Source organism: Triturus cristatus, chromosome 1_2 (genome assembly GCF_964204655.1).
Source record: "Triturus cristatus chromosome 1_2, aTriCri1.1, whole genome shotgun sequence".
Lineage (NCBI taxonomy): Eukaryota > Metazoa > Chordata > Amphibia > Caudata > Salamandridae > Triturus > Triturus cristatus.
The window spans coordinates 887,796,877-887,817,519 of NC_140580.1; the positions used below are offsets into that span (position 1 = coordinate 887,796,877).

Genomic DNA, 20,643 nt, shown 5'->3' on the forward strand with positions numbered 1-20,643 from the left:
CCATCAGGCTCTGTGTGGATATGCAGCTGCCCAACACAGCAGTAAAGCGGGAGCGGCACATCACCCCCACGATGGACGACATCGTGGCGGATCTTAACGGGGCCAATTGGTTCTCGAAGCTGGACCTAAATGCTGGCTACCACCAGTTGGAACTAGACCCCATCAGTCGATACATCACCACGTTTTCGACCCACGTCGGCCTCAGGAGGTACAAGAGGCTGAGTTTTGGTGTCTCCTCCGCGGCAGAGGTGTTCCAGAACGCCATCCGAGAGACCCTGTCCGGTCTGCAGGGCGTCATCAACCTCAGCGATGACATCCTAGTATACTCCAACACCCTGGAAGATCATCATGCACACCTGCGGGCCACCCTTCAAAGACTGGCAGAGTGTGGGCTGACGCTGCACAAGGCAAAGTGCTCGTTCTACCAGGACCGTGTAGATTTCTTCGGATACACGTTCACCTGAGAAGGGCTGCTGGTAGATCCGAAGAAGGCGGAAGCCATTCGAGCAGCCCCCACCCCGTTTAGCCCCACGAAGTAAGAAGTTTTCTGGGAATGGCTACCTACTGTGGGCGGTTCATCCCCCGGCTGGCCGCGATGTCGGAACCACTGTGCGCACTCACGCGCCTTGACCACCTCTGGGAATGGACACCGGCAGCCAACAAGGCGTTTCAAGAGATCAAAGAGGGGCTCCTCGACAAAACAATCATGGCCTACTTTCACCCCAGGAGGAAGACAGAGTTGGTGGTAGATGCCAGTCCGGTGGGGCTTGGTGCTGTCCTCCTGCAGGAGCATGGGCACAAAGTGTGAAATCCTGTTGCGTACGCCAGCAAGGCGCTTACTGACACCGAGACAAGGTATGCCCAGATAGAGAGAGAGGCGCTGGCCATCAAGTGGGCATGCCAGCACTTCCACTTGTACCTATGTGGACAGGACTTCACCGTTGTGACGGATCACAAGCCGCTACTTCCACTGTTCACAGGACTGTCAAGGCTGGCACCGCCGTGGATCGAGCTGTGGGCCGTGCAGCTCCAGGCGTATCAGTTCAAGGTGGTCTACCGGCCGGGAGCGCACAATCCCGCAGATTACCTGTCTCGGCATCCAGGATCAACCCCTTCAGCTGCCAACCCAGAAGACACGTGCAACACGGAGGCCTTCGTCAGCATGGTGTCTCAGGGGTCCTGCCCGAAAGCTATGACCCTAATGGAGATAGGTCAAGCCACTCAGGAAGACCCGACTCTCACCTGCGTCCGTAGGGCGTTAGACAGCGACAGATGGACCCGCTTCCTCTACGGGGTTCGAGCCCTGCGACCAGAGGTCAGTCATGCTCGGCAGCAGCTATGGCAAGTCAGGAGTGAGCTCAGCGTAGGGGGAGAAGGAGTCATTCTGAGAGGACAGCTCATTGTGGTCCCGGAAAGCCTCCAGAAGAAAATCCTGGCGCTAGCGCATGTAGGACATCAGGGCATGGCCAAGACTAAGGCCCGGCTCCGGGACAAAGTGTGGTTCGCGGGGATGGACGCACAAGTGGATGAAATGGTCCGACAGTGCCACGCGTGCACTATCACTGGAGGAGATCCAGCCCCCGCTCCAGTGCTCACGGAAGAAGCCTGCCAGACGCCCTGGACCCATCTCCGCATCGACTTCGGGAGTTTCCCTGACGGCAGGCACATGCTGGTCCTGGTCGATTATTCACGAAATTCCCGATAGTGGAGGTGGTAGCGTCTACTGCGTTCCCTCACGTCAAAAGGGTCATGGACAGAACATTTGCAACTATGGGGCTGCCTGAAGAAGTCAAGTCGGACAATGGGCCCCCATTCCAGGGGCGGAGTTCCAGGAGTACCTGAAAAGTCTGGCGGTCCGTCACCGGAAAATCACCCCTCTCTGGCCTCAAGCCAATGGGGAGGTAGAGAGGCTGATGAGGACGCTCAATCGAGCGCTGCGGATTGCCGTGGACAATGGGGAAGACCCGGAGGCAGCTTTAGATCAATTCTTGGGAGTGTACCGCCAGACTCCACACAGCACCACCAAGTGCACGCCGGCTCACCTCCTGTTCAAGCGAGCTCTGCGGGACAGCATTCCGGCGGATCCAGGCTGGGCCCCGGTGGAACGAGACGGGGTAGCCGTCCAGGCGCGGAGGGAAACAACGAACCGGAAAGCCAGCGAGGCCAGGAGGGCCCAGGACACCGTGGTCCGAGTCGGAGACCGTGTGGTCATCAAAGATCGGCATCCTGGCTGGAAGTTTCGAACGCCCTATGAACCTGAAGTATGGACAGTGACCCAGGTGCGAGGGACCATGGTCACCGCACAGAGAGGACACCAGACCGTCACGAGGAATGTGTCAAGCTTCAAAGTGGTTCCGGAGACGGGCATGGACGGTGAAGGGCTCGAAACACCAGCGGACGTGATGGAGAGTGGTGCCCCGGCGTCTCCCGGCGTCGAGGTGGTGCTTCCGGCGAGTGGGCAGACGTTTGCCCCAGGGAGTGAGGGCCTTCAGAGACTACCTGACCGGGATCCCGTGGCCGGGGCTCCTGGGGCCGTCACACTGGATAGGACGCCCGACCCCTCCACCCGAAGTCAACGGTATGGTCTACGCTCCAATCCTGCACCCAGTCAGAGACTAAAAGACTATGTATATACTTCCCCGTGATGGGGTACCTCAGGGGCCAGCTGACTAAAAGAAAGGAGGGATGTAGAGAGCCACCCGGGCTCTCTTCGACATTGTATCGTTACTACAGGCATCCACACACCCCTCGGGGCGGGCTCGTCCCGAGGGAATAAATAAATGTGGGGAAGACCGCATGTGGTCTTCATGTCCCCAGTAATCCTTACTGCGTGTCCGTGTCCTTTACTTGGCAAGCCCAAATAACTGCGACCTTAGCCTGCCGCGCTACAAGTGCCAGATAATGTCCGGGTCGGTACAAACAGGCCGCATGATTGGAATCGGACAGGAAGTGATTCTACCCTGTCCAAAGGGCCAAATACTTTGTGGGCAGGTTCAGAGTGATCCCATATAAAGAGCAGATATTTTGTGCTGGCAGATTTGATTCGCAGCTGACGATTGCTCTTCGTGGAAGGGCGTATTCCTCTTGGGTGTAATCAGATGCCTACTGTAAGCGAACGCAACCCTTTGCAAACCTGCTCATTTTTCACCTTAGTATAATAATTTTCTTTGTATTTTCAGGAGCAGCTGAATGAGATGCACCAGCTGAAGGAAGCGCTTCAGCGGATGCCAAGCTTCAAGGAGCTGGTCACAGCCCGGTGGCACCAGCAATTCCAGTTACAGGCCCCAGATAAGAAGGTACCACTCTTGGAATTCTGTGTCTAGGTGATCAGGGCTTGCCCTGCAGAAAGGAGGAAACTGAAAGGATGTAACAGTGTCATCCGCAGACCCATGGTGCATGAAAAACCTTACTCTAGTCCTCATTGGAAAAAGAAGGTCCATGGTGGCAGTCAAAGGGGAAGTGAGCGTACTCTATTGAGACCCTCTGCACCAGAGTGAGCATAGCAGCTGCCATTAGAAGTACTGCCACCCCATACTGCTGCATATAGATAGTATATAAGTTGCATAAAATGCTGCTACACAGGATGTAAATACTGCTCTATATGTGTCACATGCTTCTAGACAAACAACACTTCAACACTTCGCTCTTTACATTGTATGTTATCAGACACACAGACTAGGAGCACTACACTATTTATATCACATGTTGTATTGTGATAAGCAGCATAATCTGTAAATTGTGCACTATTTTCAGCATATGCTTCTAGACGTGAATTGTACACATAACATAATGTATGTCTTGTGCTACAGGGCAGACTATAAACACAGCACTATTTGCTTCATGTGCTGCCAAACACAAAACACACAACTTTATGCAGAGCACAGTTAGCACTCTAACTTCAAACACAACCGTTTGCATTATGATCTGGGGATCCATGTCTTATTATTATATATTTTTTGCCACAAGGTTATATAGAAGGTAGAAAACTACAATAAAACCAATAATAGAAACATATCTCCTCAAAACTTTAAATTCACCAATATTACAGTAAATTCCCAAATTTTAATATTATGGTACTCCACTGCTTAGTAGTCAGTATTACTATACAGTCCTGCTCATGTACTCTGGACACAATGGGACCACCACAATTACCCTTCAAAATTTCCAGTAATTGTCTGCAGACACCCCTCAAATACTTGCCATCTTGCCAGTCGACTTAATCCTCTGCTAATAACAGATTTTGAGTGGAGCAGACATCATAATTTCCGTCACCTGAATAGTAGAATTAGATGGTGAAATTTTTGTTTCCCATCCTTAGCGATCAATCATTGAATGGCTGAGTTCCCAAGATAAAATATATGGTTCATTTGTGTCTAGCACTGCCTTAATGTAGAAAGCAGGCTAACGTGGTTTTAGTACCTACTTCCCCCTTTTCTGGGTAACTTACTCTAAAAAAGTTTCTATCGGTTTGAGTCCAAAAATATCCAACTCATGACTTTGCAACTTCATAAGCTCTCAGGTGCCCAAGGAAATTGTAGGCGTGTTGTAATAGGGCTTACACCTGGGAACCATCTGCTTGGCTTACCTAGAGTATAATAGACGCAAAATAAAGAAAAATATAATATGCCTCCCATATTGGACCCTCTGAGGAGAGAATGGAAGTTGGTGCATAACTGAGTTCCTCTTGCTGCAGCGAGATTCCATGCCTTAGCGTCTTGCGAAAACCATTTTAGATCAAGACTTAACTCCTCAGACAAAACAAAAGCGGGAATGGTCTTTGTGTGAAACTGGTACTGCGGTGCGAAAGCAATTGTTTCTTTAATCACCTGATGAACACATTATTGTAGTTAACATGACTGTAAAAACACATCCGAGAGAAAATAGAGTGCAAGATGACTACATCTCTGCTGCTGAATATGTTACTGACGTTAAGAGAGTTGTATTGTATGAAGTGATGAAGTGTTTTACCCAGAATGTTAATAACCTCAATGAAAGTTATCTTGGTGTTTTCCATACATGTTCTGACCTGTAACCGTGTCACTGTCCGGGACATAGACTCCAGATATTGCACAGTTTGTGTTGTGTGCTGCTAGAGAAATGAAACACTACACTCGCATTATGTGTTCCCATAAACTATAATATTTTCCGAATAGCACCGGGTGCTGCTGGATAGGCAGCTGGTAAATGCTACACAAAAGGTGTTAGGTGCAGCCATAAATACATACAGTAAACACTGCATTGTTTATACTGTTTGTGCCAACTCCCACTAGGCACTGCACTATGTGTACCTTATGTTTAGTGCAGGCAGTCGTGCAGGGCACATTTATTTTTCTTTTTTCTTTTTAACTTCCCCTTCTTTCCACTTTCTCAAGCAGGTGGATTTAATAAGTTGTGAAGTGCGAAGCTTCGTGACGGCTCCCGTCCCTGCATGCATAACGCACTGCACTGTACCTTGGAGCCACGGAACATAGGTGGTATGAGGAGAGGCTATTTGAGGGCTTCAGAATTGTTGCAAAAAAATAAATCCAATGACAAACTTGTATGGTACACAGCAGTATGGGGTTCTCAAAAGCTGAAATGAGGAGCGATTCAGGTTTTTGGCGTCTGGCTACAGACCGCTTTAGTTACCCGATGGCAAGTTATTCTGCTGACCCCTCATGTACGTGTACATTGTACAATTGACCCCATTATATTGTAGGTACATTTGCATACATTTTTGCTCACAGTTTGAGGTGCCAGGAATAATGGCGCCTCCATGTGCCTCCTGTATTACAGGCAAGACGGGGGTCATTGATGTTGCCAATGCTTATTATAAGAATGAAAGTCTGAGGTCTCCTTGCTCCCTCCCCTCGCAGTGGTCTCATGGTTATTGATACCCAGCTGCCACCAGATTTCCTTCGAAGGGGAGACTCAAATGGCTGAAGATTTCTAAACTTGATTATGTATCGTTCATTTAAGCCCATGGGCTTTGAGGGGGGGGGGGGTGTAGCAGCTGCTACCCCTTCTTTGTCCCTTTCTAAGCTTGCCTTTGCTTCTGCTACTCTGGGTCTCGAGCAGGAACATGAACCGCGCTGAACCCTCAGTGCCCTGGTTACTCTCTGTAGTCTCCACTCCTTGCTGTTTCTCTAGCCTCTCGCCACTTATTGGAGGCCAGTGAGAGTTTAGGGAGTCATTGCAGTGATGGCACTGGGGCAGTCAAAGGGGAGTGATGTTTCTTCCAGCACTCCTTGCATTTTGGTGCATTGCTGTTTAGGTTTACAGCCAATGTGCAATTCCTTCTATTGAAACGGGCAGAACTGTACATGTACCAGGGGACCTGATATGTAGCCCCTCATCTGTCTTAAATAATCCTGTCTGCTGCTCTATTAAGTTTCTGCAAACTACCTGTGATGTCACGGTCAGCACATAGTGTGGCAACAATATAGGATTATATATTGATGCTGCCAAAAGCATTGTCTAAGTTAAGCACATCCTCACAGGGAACGTGTAATTTGTGCAGACGGTTGCAAGTGGTGGGTACAGGCACCATTTTTAGATCTGGCGTTAAACAAAACCTTTTGGTTTTACAGTAGAATATACTTACTGTAGGAAGCTGGCTCTCTATATAGTGTACCAAAGTTAGGTGCACGGTGTAGTGTGTCCAGGTATCCCTTACTAGTGTGCAGGGTCTTGCTTTAAGAATCCAAAGGTGCTCTGTTTATGGTAGTGTGGCCGAGCAGCCTCCAGCTATCAGAGGGGAGTGTTAGGCATTTGTTGCACACACAGAGTCAATAAAAGACAGACAGACAGACAGACAGACAGACAGACAGACAGACACACACACACACGCGATATAATTTTAGACACCACGGTGTTCGGGATCAGGTAAGCACTTTTTGTGATAGCGATTTTTAGAAACCTAGAAAATACAGCTGTCAGATTTGAGGCATGATCCTCAAAGGTGGTAATGTTATCCTATGGGAGAAACATACACTGCATAGAGTCACTTGCAAACGACTTACAGGACTGTTCTTCTGGACTTAAGGTAAGTAGGGGCCAAGGTCAAAGAAAGCACCAACAGTTTTCCTACCCTGGGGTGTCCGGGTGCTTTTTGTGGTGGTAGCCTCAAACGCTACATGTTGAAGTCAATGGAGAACAGTACCTGCAAAGAGAGGCTGCCAGTGGGAACTGGGGGACCTAAAGGGGAGCTCGACTCTTGAGGGTCTCAGGACCACAGAGACTCCGTCTGCTTAAATGGACTCTGGCTGGGGGACTCTGGTACATAAGTGTTTTGTCCGGTGGGTCGGCGAGTTTGATGCTCCCACAGTTCTCGGTGCACCTGCAGAAGAGGGAAAAGAAACTCAGGAAAACAAAAACACACCTTAGTGCTTCTAACAGACTCCAGTACCCTGGGTATTGGTGCAGGGAGCCTCCAGGGTGGATCAGCATCTCAAAGACGGGATGGATCGGCGGGGTGACCTCCTCCTGGGCTGCTGCTGCGTTGGTGGACCCAGTGGCGAGCAGATTGGTGAACCGGACTGTGCGGTCGGGGCCTAGAGGCTGCAGCAAAGTAATTCTTCCACTTCAAGAGAGATGCTGACAGATTGGCGAAGTGCTGGCAGCCGTCTGAAGCTTTGGTAGGATGCGCAGCTGAAGGACGAGTCTGGTCTTTGCAGTTGCCAGGAAAGGAGTAGACAGGCAGGGTTTGATGCCAGGTCCACAGCTAGTCCACAGTTATTGTGTTCTTTGGCTCTTCTTTGTCCTCCTTCTTCTTTAGTCAGTTGAAACTCAGTTCCTGGTGTCAGGGGCCACCAAATACAACATTTAGGGATGTTAAGGGGCGTGAAGGGTAGTAGCCAATATGCTACTTACTCTGGGGGTTATTATGCCCTCGATATGACCACTTCCTGTGGGGAGCGGGCGAAACCCTGTCCCAGAGCTCCTAATTCCACCAAAAACAAGATGGTGGAGCCCATTTTTCATGGAGCACATCAGGTATCCCACCTTAGGGGTGTGACTAGCCTATCCAAGTTCCTGCCTGTCCTGGTGCCAAATGGGCCTCAGGGCAGGGGGTGGCATCTCTCAGGCCTGGGTGAAACCGGGGTCGCATATCCAAGGCGGCAGGGGCTGTGAAGCCCCTGGTATTGATATGCTAAATCACTAGGCATCCTGCTGGAGGAGGAGTGAACACCTTCCTCAGGAGAAGAAATTGTTTCTGGCCACAGAGCGTGGTCTCTCACTTGCAGGGTGTCAGAAACTTGTCTGTGGTAGCAGGCTGGATGATACCAGTCAGCCAGCACACTAGACAATCTTAAGCTTTTCAGGGGCACCCCTTAGGTGCCCTCTGGGCGCACTTCATAATAAATCTAGTACTGTGAAGAGTACAGATTTATTAGGACAAGGTGTTTGATACCAAACACCATAGGTTTCAGTAAAGCCATCATGTAGCTGGGTAACTTGTAAAGACCAGTGCCGAGTACAAAGACTTAAGATGGCTTCCTTGTTCACTTATACCATCTAGCAATTAAACTAAACAGCACAGGGGCACATCTACTCATGCAGGTATGCCCTCACATGTAATATATTGCACCCTGCCTCATGGCTACAAGCCTGCTGTAGGAATGACTTGCATATATTGCATGCAGTGACTTTGGCATGGCACACAGTGAGGGTGCCATGTCGTGTTATCACTCAAGGTTTGCACCATTACACACAGTTTGCAATGGCAGGCTGCATGCACTTTGTATGGGGTCCGTTAGGGTGGCATTATACATGCTCCTTAGTACCTTTGCCCTAGGTACCAGGGGGTATCACTTACTAGGACTCACAGGGGTGCTAATGTGTGGGACAACTGTTTTACAATTAGACCATTTTACCTTCTTTGCAGGGAAAGAGCACTGGCACTGGGTCCTGGTTAGCAGGGATCCAGTACACATCTGTCAAAAAAACATCAGTACCAGTAGCAAAAACTGTGGGTGACCAGGACAAAAAGGGCACTTTCCTATACTTGTAGGGACGTTCAGCCAGCCTTCTTCATCCTTTGTTTTTTTGTTATCATTCACATTTTACCTTTGCCCACTACAGAGTACAGCATGGGAAAATGGTTCAGTCCACTTCAGCCACTGGCCAACTTCACGTGAATGACGGCATTTTGTCCTTTCACAAGGAACACATCAACATGCAAAGTTGTTCCTGTAGGTGCTATGGTGTACTATAGCAATGTTTGGTTTTTGAGATCCCAAAAATATTTTTGATTTTTACAACAATATTACTGTTTTGTTTTGCAAAAACTATAACAAAATAAGCATTGACAAATCCAAAAGGCTGGTGGTCAATGCAAGACGTATGGGACTGCCAATGTTTGTTGGGGATTGGGACTTTTCATCTTCAGACTGTGATCCAGAGTAAGAGATAGAAAGGGAGAACGGTGAGAAGGTAGAAGGAAGAGAAAGAAAAACTTTCAAAGGGAGACAGTGATGAAAAAGAACCTACAACAGTAGGATAAAGAGCCATGATTTTTTGGGTGGTGAAAGATGCAAGAGGCAAAATCTAGACAGAAAACCTCTTTAAAAACGAAAAGCTGCATTACACAAATTGCACCAATGTTTTGGAGTTTTTCAAAAACTCAGGTGCAACTTGAAGCCATCATTTGCACAGATTTGTGCCAAAACATGTTCACTAACCTGTACAAAATGCAATTTTTGAAGATGTTTTTGTATCAGCCCATCAGTGAACATGATGTACAATGTCATCATCACTACGTGAAAATTATCTTGACAACAGTGCAATACATGTGATCAGTGTCTTACAATTCTTTTTAGAAAAAGTGGCCTTTTTTCCTAACTCTGGATTCCAGGGGAAAAATCAAAATAAATATCAGGTCTTGCAAGCACAATGAGTGACGTGTAGTAAATTGCTGATGATTAACAGCTACATCTAGTGGGCGGCACATTTGGTTTTTGCCTCAAGCCGGTGAATATTCTGTTATAAAATCCTGCCTCCCACAGACTGGATAGCCCCTTAAGCTGGGCTCCTATTATATCCTGCTTTAGTGATCCTACTTACTCACTATTAAACACATTTTCTCTTGTTTCCCAGCGTTCCCGAACTTTTGAAGCTGAATTGCAGCATATTCACGAACAGACTGGCCTACAAGCGAATCCTCTGGAGACGCCGACAGACTCTGTGAAAAAAAACCCAGAAGGTGCAGCCCAGACCGCAGAAACTCTCAAAGAAGTGTTGGTACCCCGGACAGGGACTCTTGAAGTTCTGCCACAACCAGCCTTGCCTCTTTGGCCAGCAAAGGATAGAGATGGCCGTGCCCTGCGTTTCTCGAGGACGGTGAATAGCATCCAGGCTGGAGACGAGGTAATGTCGACCGTGCTTGGTGGTGATCTTTGTTCTCTGCAGAGGTCTCTCAGTCACTCCAGAGTATTTATTTAAATATAAACAGAGTATCCTCTTTAGGTCCAGGAGGACTGGATCCTTGCCTCATTTTCAGGATAGCCTCTGTCTATTTAAATGAGTATCATTAAGATTAATTAACCCAAAATTATGTTGTTCAGATATCCTAGAATCTGGCATTGATATGATCTTTATGTAAGTACACTTGCCTTCTTGGCACACTCCATGCTAAGGTTTCAAAGGTTACTCACCTTTTGTCACTCCCAAGTTGTTGTTGCTTGCCACCCCCCCACTTTATTGTTGCTTGCCCCACCTTCCAACTCCCTCCACATTTTTACTTGCCTCATCCCTCCTGCGTTGTTGTTTCTTGCCCCAGCCCTCCTGCCCCCTCCCTCTATGAAGCCCGTTCCTGTTCCTCTTAGCCGCATTTTTGTTGCTTGCCGTTGTTTCTCCCATGCACCTCCTGCATTGTTGCTTGCCCCTGTAGCTGCCAGTCCCATCCTGCGCTGTTGCTTACCTAGTTCCACCCAACTTGCGTTGTTGCTTGCTCCCGTCCCCCCGGTGTTGTTGTTTGCCCAATTTCTAAGTTGTTGGTTGCCCCGTCCCTCCCCCTCCCGCATTGTTGCTTGCCCCTTACTGTCCTGCCAGAAAAAATACGCTATGACATTGCCATTGCTTTTTTCCCCTAGATTTCAGCCATGCTGCACAGCAGTCTCACTGCTGTACAGCATGGCTAAAAGACATTGACAAAGTTAATAGCTCTTGCGCAGGTGCAAACTGTTGGCTTTGCCATTGCATGTTGAACACTGTTATCCTGCTCAGATGTGGTTCCATGTGTTCCTAATGTACCTGGTCTGGGCTCAATGGACTACTGTATCCACTGCAGCAACCTGTGTTTGACCTATGGTCATAGGTTTTAAACCAATGGGCTTACTCAGCATTTCATCCTTCCGAAGTAGATAAAAATGGGTAACATTGATATGGGTAATTATCAACATTTATTCAGAAACTCCACAGGGTGCAGTTTACAAATGCCTTTAATGTTATGTTATGTTTCAGCGTTTACATTATGTGGTGGTAGTGAAATGCCTCTATGCCGTCCGGTCTGCCTGTTTCTTACCTCTTGCGGGACCCAGGCGCATTCATTGCCCACAGTTTCACGTTTACAATCTTTCTTGGCACAATCCTTAACAGGTCCCTGTTAGTTTGACTCCTTCCCGCCTTCTCACCAGCTCACATGGCTCTCTTGTGTCTGTGCATGTGATGTGTGCACAGCTCGTGTGGATGCTGCATCGATTGACCTTTGCACCACTCCACCTGCATTCATTGGCAGTCCTCAACAGGGACACGTGCTGTAAACAATGTTAATGTGCGCCTAATCAGATGCAGATGAGCAGGTAATGAGATGTTAATGGCGACATCATGTCATGAATATTCACGTGTCCTCTTTCTGCTGAGCAGAGATTGCAATACCTCAGTCTGTGCAGCGCTGCTCCCTCATTGGCTAGCTGCATGGTGACTGCTAAGGGCATGAGTGCTGCAGGGGGTTTAGTTCTTATTAATTCACTGCATTTGCACGATGCACACCACAAATTGAAATGTCTGCGAGCAGCTTATAAATAAGGTTATTAATTCATTTATTTGTGCATTTTGATTGTGCTTGGCGTAGCTCCATGGTGCATAAATAACCTTATGGAAAAACCTTGGAAGGCCGTGAAGCTAGGAGTCTTATGGTTTCCAGAGAATTTTAGGTGAAATGTAATAGATCTAATGATCTCGGGAACCAAGTTCTGATTTACTAATTACTGTTTGCAAACCAGTATGTGCAAATTTCAATGTAACCTTTATGCCTCACAAATGATTCATTCTTAAAGGGCAGCAATATGGCCTCCCTAGAGAATATCGATTAGGCTATTCACAGTTTGCGATCCTATACAAGGGGCAGTAAATGCTGGATGGAGGCCTGAAAGGGACAGCAGACCTCCATCTCTGCATGTGCGTATATATAGGTATAGATACTGCTTGAAAAACAAAGTTCCCATTTGGGAAGACATCGTTCGAATGTGCCCTGGTCCACTAGACCACTGCCTACTCGGCCCTTGGGGCTCTTAATACGATTCCTAAAAAAGAAATTGTCTTACGGGTACAGCTTCCCTTTGCAGATTAAATAGCACCCCAGCTTTTTTGTCAATAGCTAGTGAATGATTTAGAACTGCAATTGCGGTCACAAACCGTTGTTACATGTCAGAATGTGTCGCAAAACCCTTTGTGCATGTCGGAAAGGCTTTCCATTATCAACAAGCATTTACAATGCAATGGTCTCGGCATTGTCAAAGTTAGAGCTATTGGTATTGCTCTTGACATTGGCCTACTGCTCTCTCCTCTAAAATGTCAGTGCTTGGAGATATGTTCCCAAAGTGGCAGCTTTGGTTAAGGGCAGAGGTGGTAACATAGTGTGGACGTTTCCTGCTATACTTCAAATTGAAACATGCAGTTCAATCTATATAACCATGTTTATGAATCTTTCACAAGAAAGTATTTCCCCCCCAAACAGGCTATGACAGCAGATACTAGGTGCACAGCGTCATTTCTAAAACAAACAAAAAACAACAACAAAGAAAGAAAGCAACAAGAGAAAAAGCCAAGTCGAGAATATCCTTCTTACTCTGTCGCTATACCTTATTGGGAGGCGGACATAGACTGAACTAACAAATGAGTAAAAAACATTTTCTTCTGTAATCAATCTAAATCGCTACACTTTAAAATTCGAACACTCAATGGTACACTCCATTCCAAGGGGCGCAGCAGGGAGCCGCCTGACTTAATGTCATGCAACCAGCAGCTCATCCATCCCAATTGGTCTCAATCGGGTGTCATTGAAGACTTTGTAATCAGCCCTTAATCTACCGTGGGGTAATTATTAGCACCCCATCAATCCCCTGCCCTTCTCCCATCTTCCTCACACCTCTTGCCCTCACACAGAAATGACGCTCACCCCGACAACAAACACCAAATGTCCTTTCCACCCAGGACGCTGTCCCTGTCAATCCCATTTAGAGCCGGACCTAATGGCTCTCCCAGATCAAAAATCCTAGAGCCGGGCCTGCTCTAGACGAGCACACAAGCAACCCCACACTAGTTATATTAATTTGTATAGCACTAATCACCTGAGAGTGTATCCAGACATAAGTGAGGCGCTGGTTAAGCCGTGTGGCACAATGAGAGCAAGGGACCCATATCAGCAGTGCTTTAAGCGGTCTGGGTCCTGCCAGTGTTCAGCACCAGCAGTTCTACAAAGCAGATGCTGAGATGGGTCCCTGTCGGGCTCTCCATTTTTACCCTCAGGGTGGACAAAAAAATCTTAACTCTGCAGCAGTGCCACCCTTCATTGCCTTTGATGTAACTTCAAAGAAAATCATTATAGGTCTTTCACACTCTCATCAACTCAGAACTGAAGCATTTTCAATGTTATTTACAACGGAGCCATAGTTGCAGCTTTTTTTATCTTATGCAACTACCAACCATTGACAAAGCCAATAGTCCTGGCTTGTTATAGGTGTAACGTTACTTGTATATAATATCTGGATGCCCTGACAGACGCAGCAAAATACCAGTCAGACGTCACGCTATGCTAAGCACAGATTTTTAGCTTGAGTGTTGTGAGCCACGTCCTTAACTACATCGGCCACGCCCCTTTGATGAACTCTTCCCCCCCCCCCCTCCTACCAGTTTATTAATCCCACTTAAAGCCCTGCATATCAGTGCACAGCAGTCTCACTGAAACTGCACTTTGCTAAGGCTAAAAAAGGCCAAAACTGGTCTGGAGCTGTTTGTGTTAACATCTAGAGGGAACCTGTCCTGGCAGTTCGGATCAGACAGTTCCTGTTAGAGCACGACCAAGTTTGATTTGTATATGGTTGGCCTCTGCCCCGAGTGGCTTAGCAGGCACAAAAAAACCGGACTAGAAGGCGGCCCACTGAGATTCATACAAGCATTCCAACCAAACCAGTTTTCTACATAGTCTCATAAAAAAAATTAGCTAAATCATTGAAATTGTGCAACATAAAGATAGCGTAGTGGTTACTTTGGGCCCTGCAGAAATATGTTTGCGATGCATAAGACACAGCTTTGAACCCTGGTACCCAGGCACAGCCTTTCCTCCTTCTGAGGTGAGAAACATAAGTGCCACTGTAATGGGCAATTATAAAATGAAGCTGAATGAAGCTACTAGGGTAGTAATAAAGCCAGCTACGTTAACGAAGTCTGGTAAAGTCTTTACTCAGTCACGTTTGGTTCACGGTGCAAACAAACACGTCTCATTCGGGGCCATGCATTTCAAAAGAACATGAAAGTAGCCTCGACAGGTTAATATCATAAAGCTCTGAGGAGTAGAGTTTAGTCACATAAGGATATATTTGCAATCACCAGAGAAAGCGGCCATCAAATGCCGCCAGCAGAGTGCCCTGCGGGTCTCTCTGAATATCAAGCGGTTTCTGGGTTGAACACACAACTTTGACAGGAAAGCTCTTCCCTGAAGGTCTAGCGGTGTAAGAGGTGTCCCAATGTTTTCTAAGGTCTAGCGGTGTAAGGGATGTCCCAATGTTTTCTCCAGGCTGATCCACGCGTGGGTGAGGCTGAGAGGAAACTTCTTCCCGACACACGGTGTACATAAACCCTTTCTCCCCCCGCGGTCCTGCCTTCCTGCTGCTGGTACGATGCCCCTCCGTCCATTGTTCGCAACCTGCCCACAGTGCGCGCAGTCCCCAGCGGTACTCACCCCGACCCGGGCAGGGAGCCACCGTACGTCGCGCAGTAGCCTTGGATACCCTGGACGTATCCGCTTGTTGCTGGCTCTGGTGAGGGGTTTGGCTTCCAGCCTAAAGTTGAGCGAATAGGCGACGCAGCCAATTCCATGCTCCGGGGTGTGGCTGGGCCCCGGGAGCACCGCGCATGCGCCGCCTCCTCCGGCATCTGCATAAAGAACAGATAAAACAGCTGTAAACCACTGCTTCCCCGCGACCAGCACTTAACCCCCAACTTTCAGTAAAAAAAACAATTACAGCTTTGCTACTGTGTAGGCTCCAATATTCATCGAGTCCAGTGCATTTCGGTGTGGAGTTAAACTTTAAACAACACAACACACCTCCGTGACAGCTTACTTGTTTTTTTAATATTGAGCGAACCCGCCACAAAAGTGTTGGAGCACTTCACGTGAGCACCAGTTACATTACAAAGGACACATTCACGCGCTCAGATGTCCGACAGATGGCGCGCGGCCGCACCACAGATCTTCCCACGGGGCTAATTAAATCGCTGTGGAACATCGCGTGCAGGCACTCAGGCCCATTAGAGCCGCGCTCTTGGGCTGTAATCCTTTGCAGTGGGATGTGTCCGAGCAGAGAGACAGGCATCGCTTTGAAGGAGCAATGGCGGGGAGGAAAGGGAGATAGTGACTTCTTTCTCCGAGGTCAAGCAGAAATGCCTCGGAGAAACGTAGCGTCATGTTAGGATTCGGGGGCGTGTTTTTCTTTCTCTCCTCTTCCCATTGGCTGGAATGTTTACATTCCAGAGGAGAGAAAAAAGTAAAAAACACGCCCCCGAATCCGAAAAAGACGAGGCTTAAATGGACAGACGCCCTTCTCCTCCAATGGCTGGCCTCCGTTTAGGAAGCCAGCCAATGGAGAAGAGGGGCGGGTTCAAGCCCCGTACTAGAAAACATTAAATCTCACGAGCGAGACTGCGCCCGAGCGCAGCCTTCGCTAGCCGAGACCTAAAAAGGGATTTAGTAAATTTCAAAAAATCTTTGGCGCTCCCACACCCTGTGATTGTGCGAATCACAGGTTTGTGGCCAAAAGCGTGTTTTGTACAGTTTGCAAAGAGTTCTGAATCTTTCAGCCTTTCAGGTGCCGATTGTGCTTGGGCACCCGGTCAGGTACACAACATGTTAAGACTTTAAATGAAGAGTTGCAAAACAGATCTTAAAATGCTGTTCAGATGGTAGTGTTGCAGTTTGTTCATCAGACAGAAGTCTATGATAATAAATGGATTTGTGAAGAAGGCAAAGGAGTCTAAATCAAGAGAAGCTCTGATAGGGTTTCTGAAGTATATTTGCGGTGCTGCAAAAACCCTTAAATAGGTAAATATGGAGCAACTGTTGAGATTTGAGACTGCGATCGATGTGCTCCTTTCTGGTGAAGTTAAAGATGGGCTAAGCTGCTGGGTTCTGGACCACTTTAATGTGTCGGATAAAGGGTTTGACTAGATCAGTGCAAAGTACTCGCATCATTCAGACAATGGAGATTTGTGTGGATGGCACCGATGGAAGGTGCAGATGGAAGTAGTAATTTTCTTTGACATTGTGAGGCTGATGATGGAGTTTTTCGGGGCTTTCAGCTTGCAGAGGACACATCTGTCTTAATTTGAGTAGTTAAGGTGAAATTACTGTCAAAGAAGACTTTAAGATGTCTAACTTTAGAAGCTAGAAAGGAGGTTCACAAACCGCGGTAGCTCCTCCGCTAAGGCGGAGGATCGTTGCCCACTCCTCTGCAAGCAGTCTAAAGAGGAAAAATAAAATGATGACGCAATGTTATTATCATTTTATTTTTCCGTTCCTGCTTAGGTGTGGGGCTGGCTGGTCTGGCAAGAGTAGGGGCCAGGGGGAGGAGAGGTGAGCAAGATTTTAAGTGCGCGTGACGGTTTGGCTTGCCGTCTTGGCCAACCAAACAGTCATGCACACTTTGCATGTTCTCCACCGCTGTATTGGACAGCCTAGGTGGAGAACATGCACCGGCTCATAGTCCCCGAACCAGCAGTGTCGTGATTGGCTCGGGGAGCCTGTGCGCTTCTTCCGTGTTGACGACCCAAGAGGACTGGGAGGTGGCGGCCGGCCCACAGCATATATTACTGTGGCAAGGAGTCTGTTATCTCTTTTAGGGAAAGGTACTAGAAGAAAATCAGAAAAGTCCATGTTTTTACTGATAGAGGTGTTCTTTCACAGCTTAAAGACTAGAGAGTTATAGCCATCGTTAGCATAGCTCACCTGCACCATGTGGGGGAATTACTACAGGTGTTTGTGTATTATGCCGTGGATCAGGATAATTCAGTTTAGGTCCAAGAGCATTGGAAAGAAAACACTGCTTATAGGTATCAGAATCATGCGTCCATAAGTACAAATCATGAACAGGGAATTGGGTGGAATTATTAATGTCCGATTCGGACATAATCATTTAAAATTGCCATTTATTGAACACGCTCAGGTTGACTTTGTAATAGGTTTCTTTAGGTGATATATTGTTTTAAATCCCAGACAGGTAATCTACTGGATAGTTTTGTTTAGAAAGATCTTTTCTTTCAGTATTATACAGCTCAAAATGAGACTTCGTTGCCTTGGATCTGTCAAAATTTGGATTCCCAAATGCTTTTTACATCAACTTTTGCTTTCCAATACTCGTATCTTTGAATAGCCGGATTTTGACTAAACTCAGTGAAGTAAATCAACTTGTTGGTAGTGATTCTTTTTTTTTGGATGCTGCTGTGGCTTCTGTGTGAAATAGAAAGCTGAAAGGCGTGATCTGTCTACACTCTAAAAGTAATGGAATTTCTTTAAGAAATTAGGATGACTCTAAGAAGGCGAAGCCTCGCAATGTTCCCATTGTGTGTAATTGTGTATTTCTCTAGGATGGCTACTCCTGTGAATGAAATATTGTGCATGATAGTGATAGCAATGCATTTCTTTGCATATTATGCCTATAAGTCAGATATCATTTTCTTAGCATTCTCGATGTCCCAGTCATCTGAAATTGAGCCAGACATTATAACGTTATTCATTGAAACTTTTATCACAAAAGGCAATTGCAATGTCTCCGTAAGCCCCATAATCGGATATGGAACCTTTTCCCAGGCTATGCCCTTGGGCAAAGGATAAGCTGTAATGTTTATAGCAGAGAGACCTTTTCGGACTCTGTGGGATGAGGAGTGTGGTTGCAGTTCACAAACTACAGGTGAGGCAATTGTTCTTGCAGGGATGTAGTGTCCATTCAGTAGCACTAGAATGACGAGTATCGTTGACAACCATATGATGAGAACAAAAGTTCCCAAAGTGATCCAGGCATAGGACGAGTCATTTTCAATTTTGTGGGTCTCTCGAAAGGGTACCAGTTCAAATGACGTAGCGTTATGTGGAATTTCAATAGTTAAGCATGGAATTGTGTTGGACAGTAGCCACTGTCATTTTGCAGCATCAGGTGTGTTTGTTGCACTCAAAGTCCTGCATAGAGTGTTAAGCTCAGCTATCCCCGGGAGGGAACCCGACCTAGAAATGTTACTGGATTGTTTAGGGTATATTGGGAATTCAGAGTATGAGAGGCTGGGAGGCACTACTCTTAATCCTTCTCCATGTCTGCAATTTATGCCACTTCACCAGTAACTATAAGACATGCTGGTGTACAACTTTGCTAAAACACATTGGCAAAGCCAAATCTCATGAATAGGCCAGACATATTGGCTTTGCCAATGCTTGTTCACTAATGTACGCGGCGAATGTCACACATGCGCACCGCAGGCATGTGCCATGTGAAGTATGTTTATTCTTTGTGGCCCTATCCCTGCAGGATCAGAAGCTTGTAAAAGGCACACCTGGGACTAGAAGGAAGGCTCGTGAGTCTCCAGCAGTGCTGGTGCTACAGGAAAAGTCAGTGCAGAAGATGGAGCAGGCCTTCGGGCCCCTCGGTGTTCAAGAACAAAGGTGCGTATTTAAAAGCTTCTGTTACTATTAGAGGTGGGCGAGCCAACAACTTAACAGGGAGAGCTGAGCCATGGGTTGGCAATGGCTCTTAAAGCCCATGCTTCAGCCTAGCAGTGCAAATATTTGGCATGCAAGTCATGTTCCAAACATGTATAAATAGATAACGTCTCATAATTTGAAAAAAGTGTATTCATTTTACATGTGAAAGAATGCCACCTGTGTAGATCAGATTATGTCACCAAATTGAGAGATATTTATTGGGGTTTTTTGTTTTTTAAACCCAATTTACTGTTTTTTGCGATAACACAACTGAGTCAAAACAGTATCAGCCCACGTCTCCGGGCAAAACATAATCATGTAATCAATCTCTCGTCAGGCCACGATTCTCTCCCACCCCCATTTCAGATTAAATCCTAGGTACATCATCAAGCAACAGAGAAGGTAGAAATATCTAATGATGCCATTCTTTGAGTCACCGGGTCTAGGATGTTGCCACTACAATCAACCCAGTTATCCAGTATTGGGGTATCTTTTATAGATTCACATGCCTGATCATTCCCCGTCACCGTGGCGAGAGTCCCACGGTGATGCATGTGAATCTATGAAAGATACCAATAATGGATTACGGTAGTTACAGGTAAGTAAATTGTGTTCTTTACCCATATCATCTGATGTTTCTGTGGGCAAACCCCCACCTCATACACCGGCCTTTTAAGCCCCATACATTGGTCAAATCCCTTTTGTCAGCTTTCTACTGAGGTGGGCTCCTGATTCTTCCACTGCTGAGCTATGTCTCTTTTATAGACCAATAAAGCAATCCAAAGGAACACCATTTTATACCTATTGCAATTCTAATCTACATTAAAATGCAGGAAAATCATCTTGGGGATGGGGGAAGTCTCCAGCAGAACACCCCCTTGACCATGGAGAGAACTCTCTCCCAAAAAAGGAGCCTGCACTCCACAGCTCCTTACTGTACGTAAAAAGACACTAGCATGTACCAAGTAGTGTAGGTACGATGGTGACCTCCTCATCCATCTTGACCTTAAGCGATGGTGTGAGAAGTGGGTGCTGTGTAGTAGCTTAATAGAATAAGTTGTAAATGGGAGACCACCACAGCTTCCAGCAGAGCAGCAAGCACCTCCACCCAGTCATCAGTTAATGAGCCCAAATCTTCCTCCTAGGCCGCAAAGGGACCTGTGAGGTAGTCTGGTGTGTTATGTTATCTGACATTTATAAAGCGCTTGGTCAACTGTCTATACTGTGCCCAAGCCAAGACCGAGGGCAGGACCTCTAAGAAAAATAGAATAGATCCTTATATCATCGTTTGCATCAGTGAAAAAGTAAATAGATAATTTGTCTTTATTCTGAATCGTATGTCTGGAAGCAGAGAGAGAACCAAGCATCACCGAGACGCACTGTTCATGGCTCCCCCAATGTAAAATTATGGGGTTCGTGTCTCCCCCACGTGTATGCGGTTGTCCGGTTCAATGTAAATCAAAAAGACAAATTATCTA

The 20,643-nt window shown here is 46.8% G+C and overlaps 1 protein-coding gene and 1 long non-coding RNA gene across 6 annotated transcripts in view; one reads left to right on the top strand and one right to left on the bottom strand.

Moving 5' to 3' along the window:
* LOC146868226 (uncharacterized) overlaps positions 1-20,643 on the top strand; it is a 463,829-nt gene that overhangs the window by 241,003 nt on the left and 202,183 nt on the right. For all 4 annotated transcript variants that reach the window (XM_085609528.1, XM_085609530.1, XM_085609529.1 and 1 more), the window contains 3 exons: positions 3,180-3,296; positions 10,078-10,347; positions 18,993-19,126. In XM_085609528.1, coding sequence (XP_085465654.1) covers positions 3,180-3,296; positions 10,078-10,347; positions 18,993-19,126 — 521 coding nt within the window. The remainder of the gene's footprint in view (positions 1-3,179; positions 3,297-10,077; positions 10,348-18,992; positions 19,127-20,643) is intronic.
* LOC146868227 (uncharacterized) overlaps positions 1-20,643 on the bottom strand; it is a 342,604-nt gene that overhangs the window by 38,336 nt on the left and 283,625 nt on the right. For both annotated transcript variants that reach the window (XR_014962844.1, XR_014962843.1), the window contains one exon: positions 15,161-15,354. This is a non-coding gene — a long non-coding RNA (uncharacterized LOC146868227). The remainder of the gene's footprint in view (positions 1-15,160; positions 15,355-20,643) is intronic.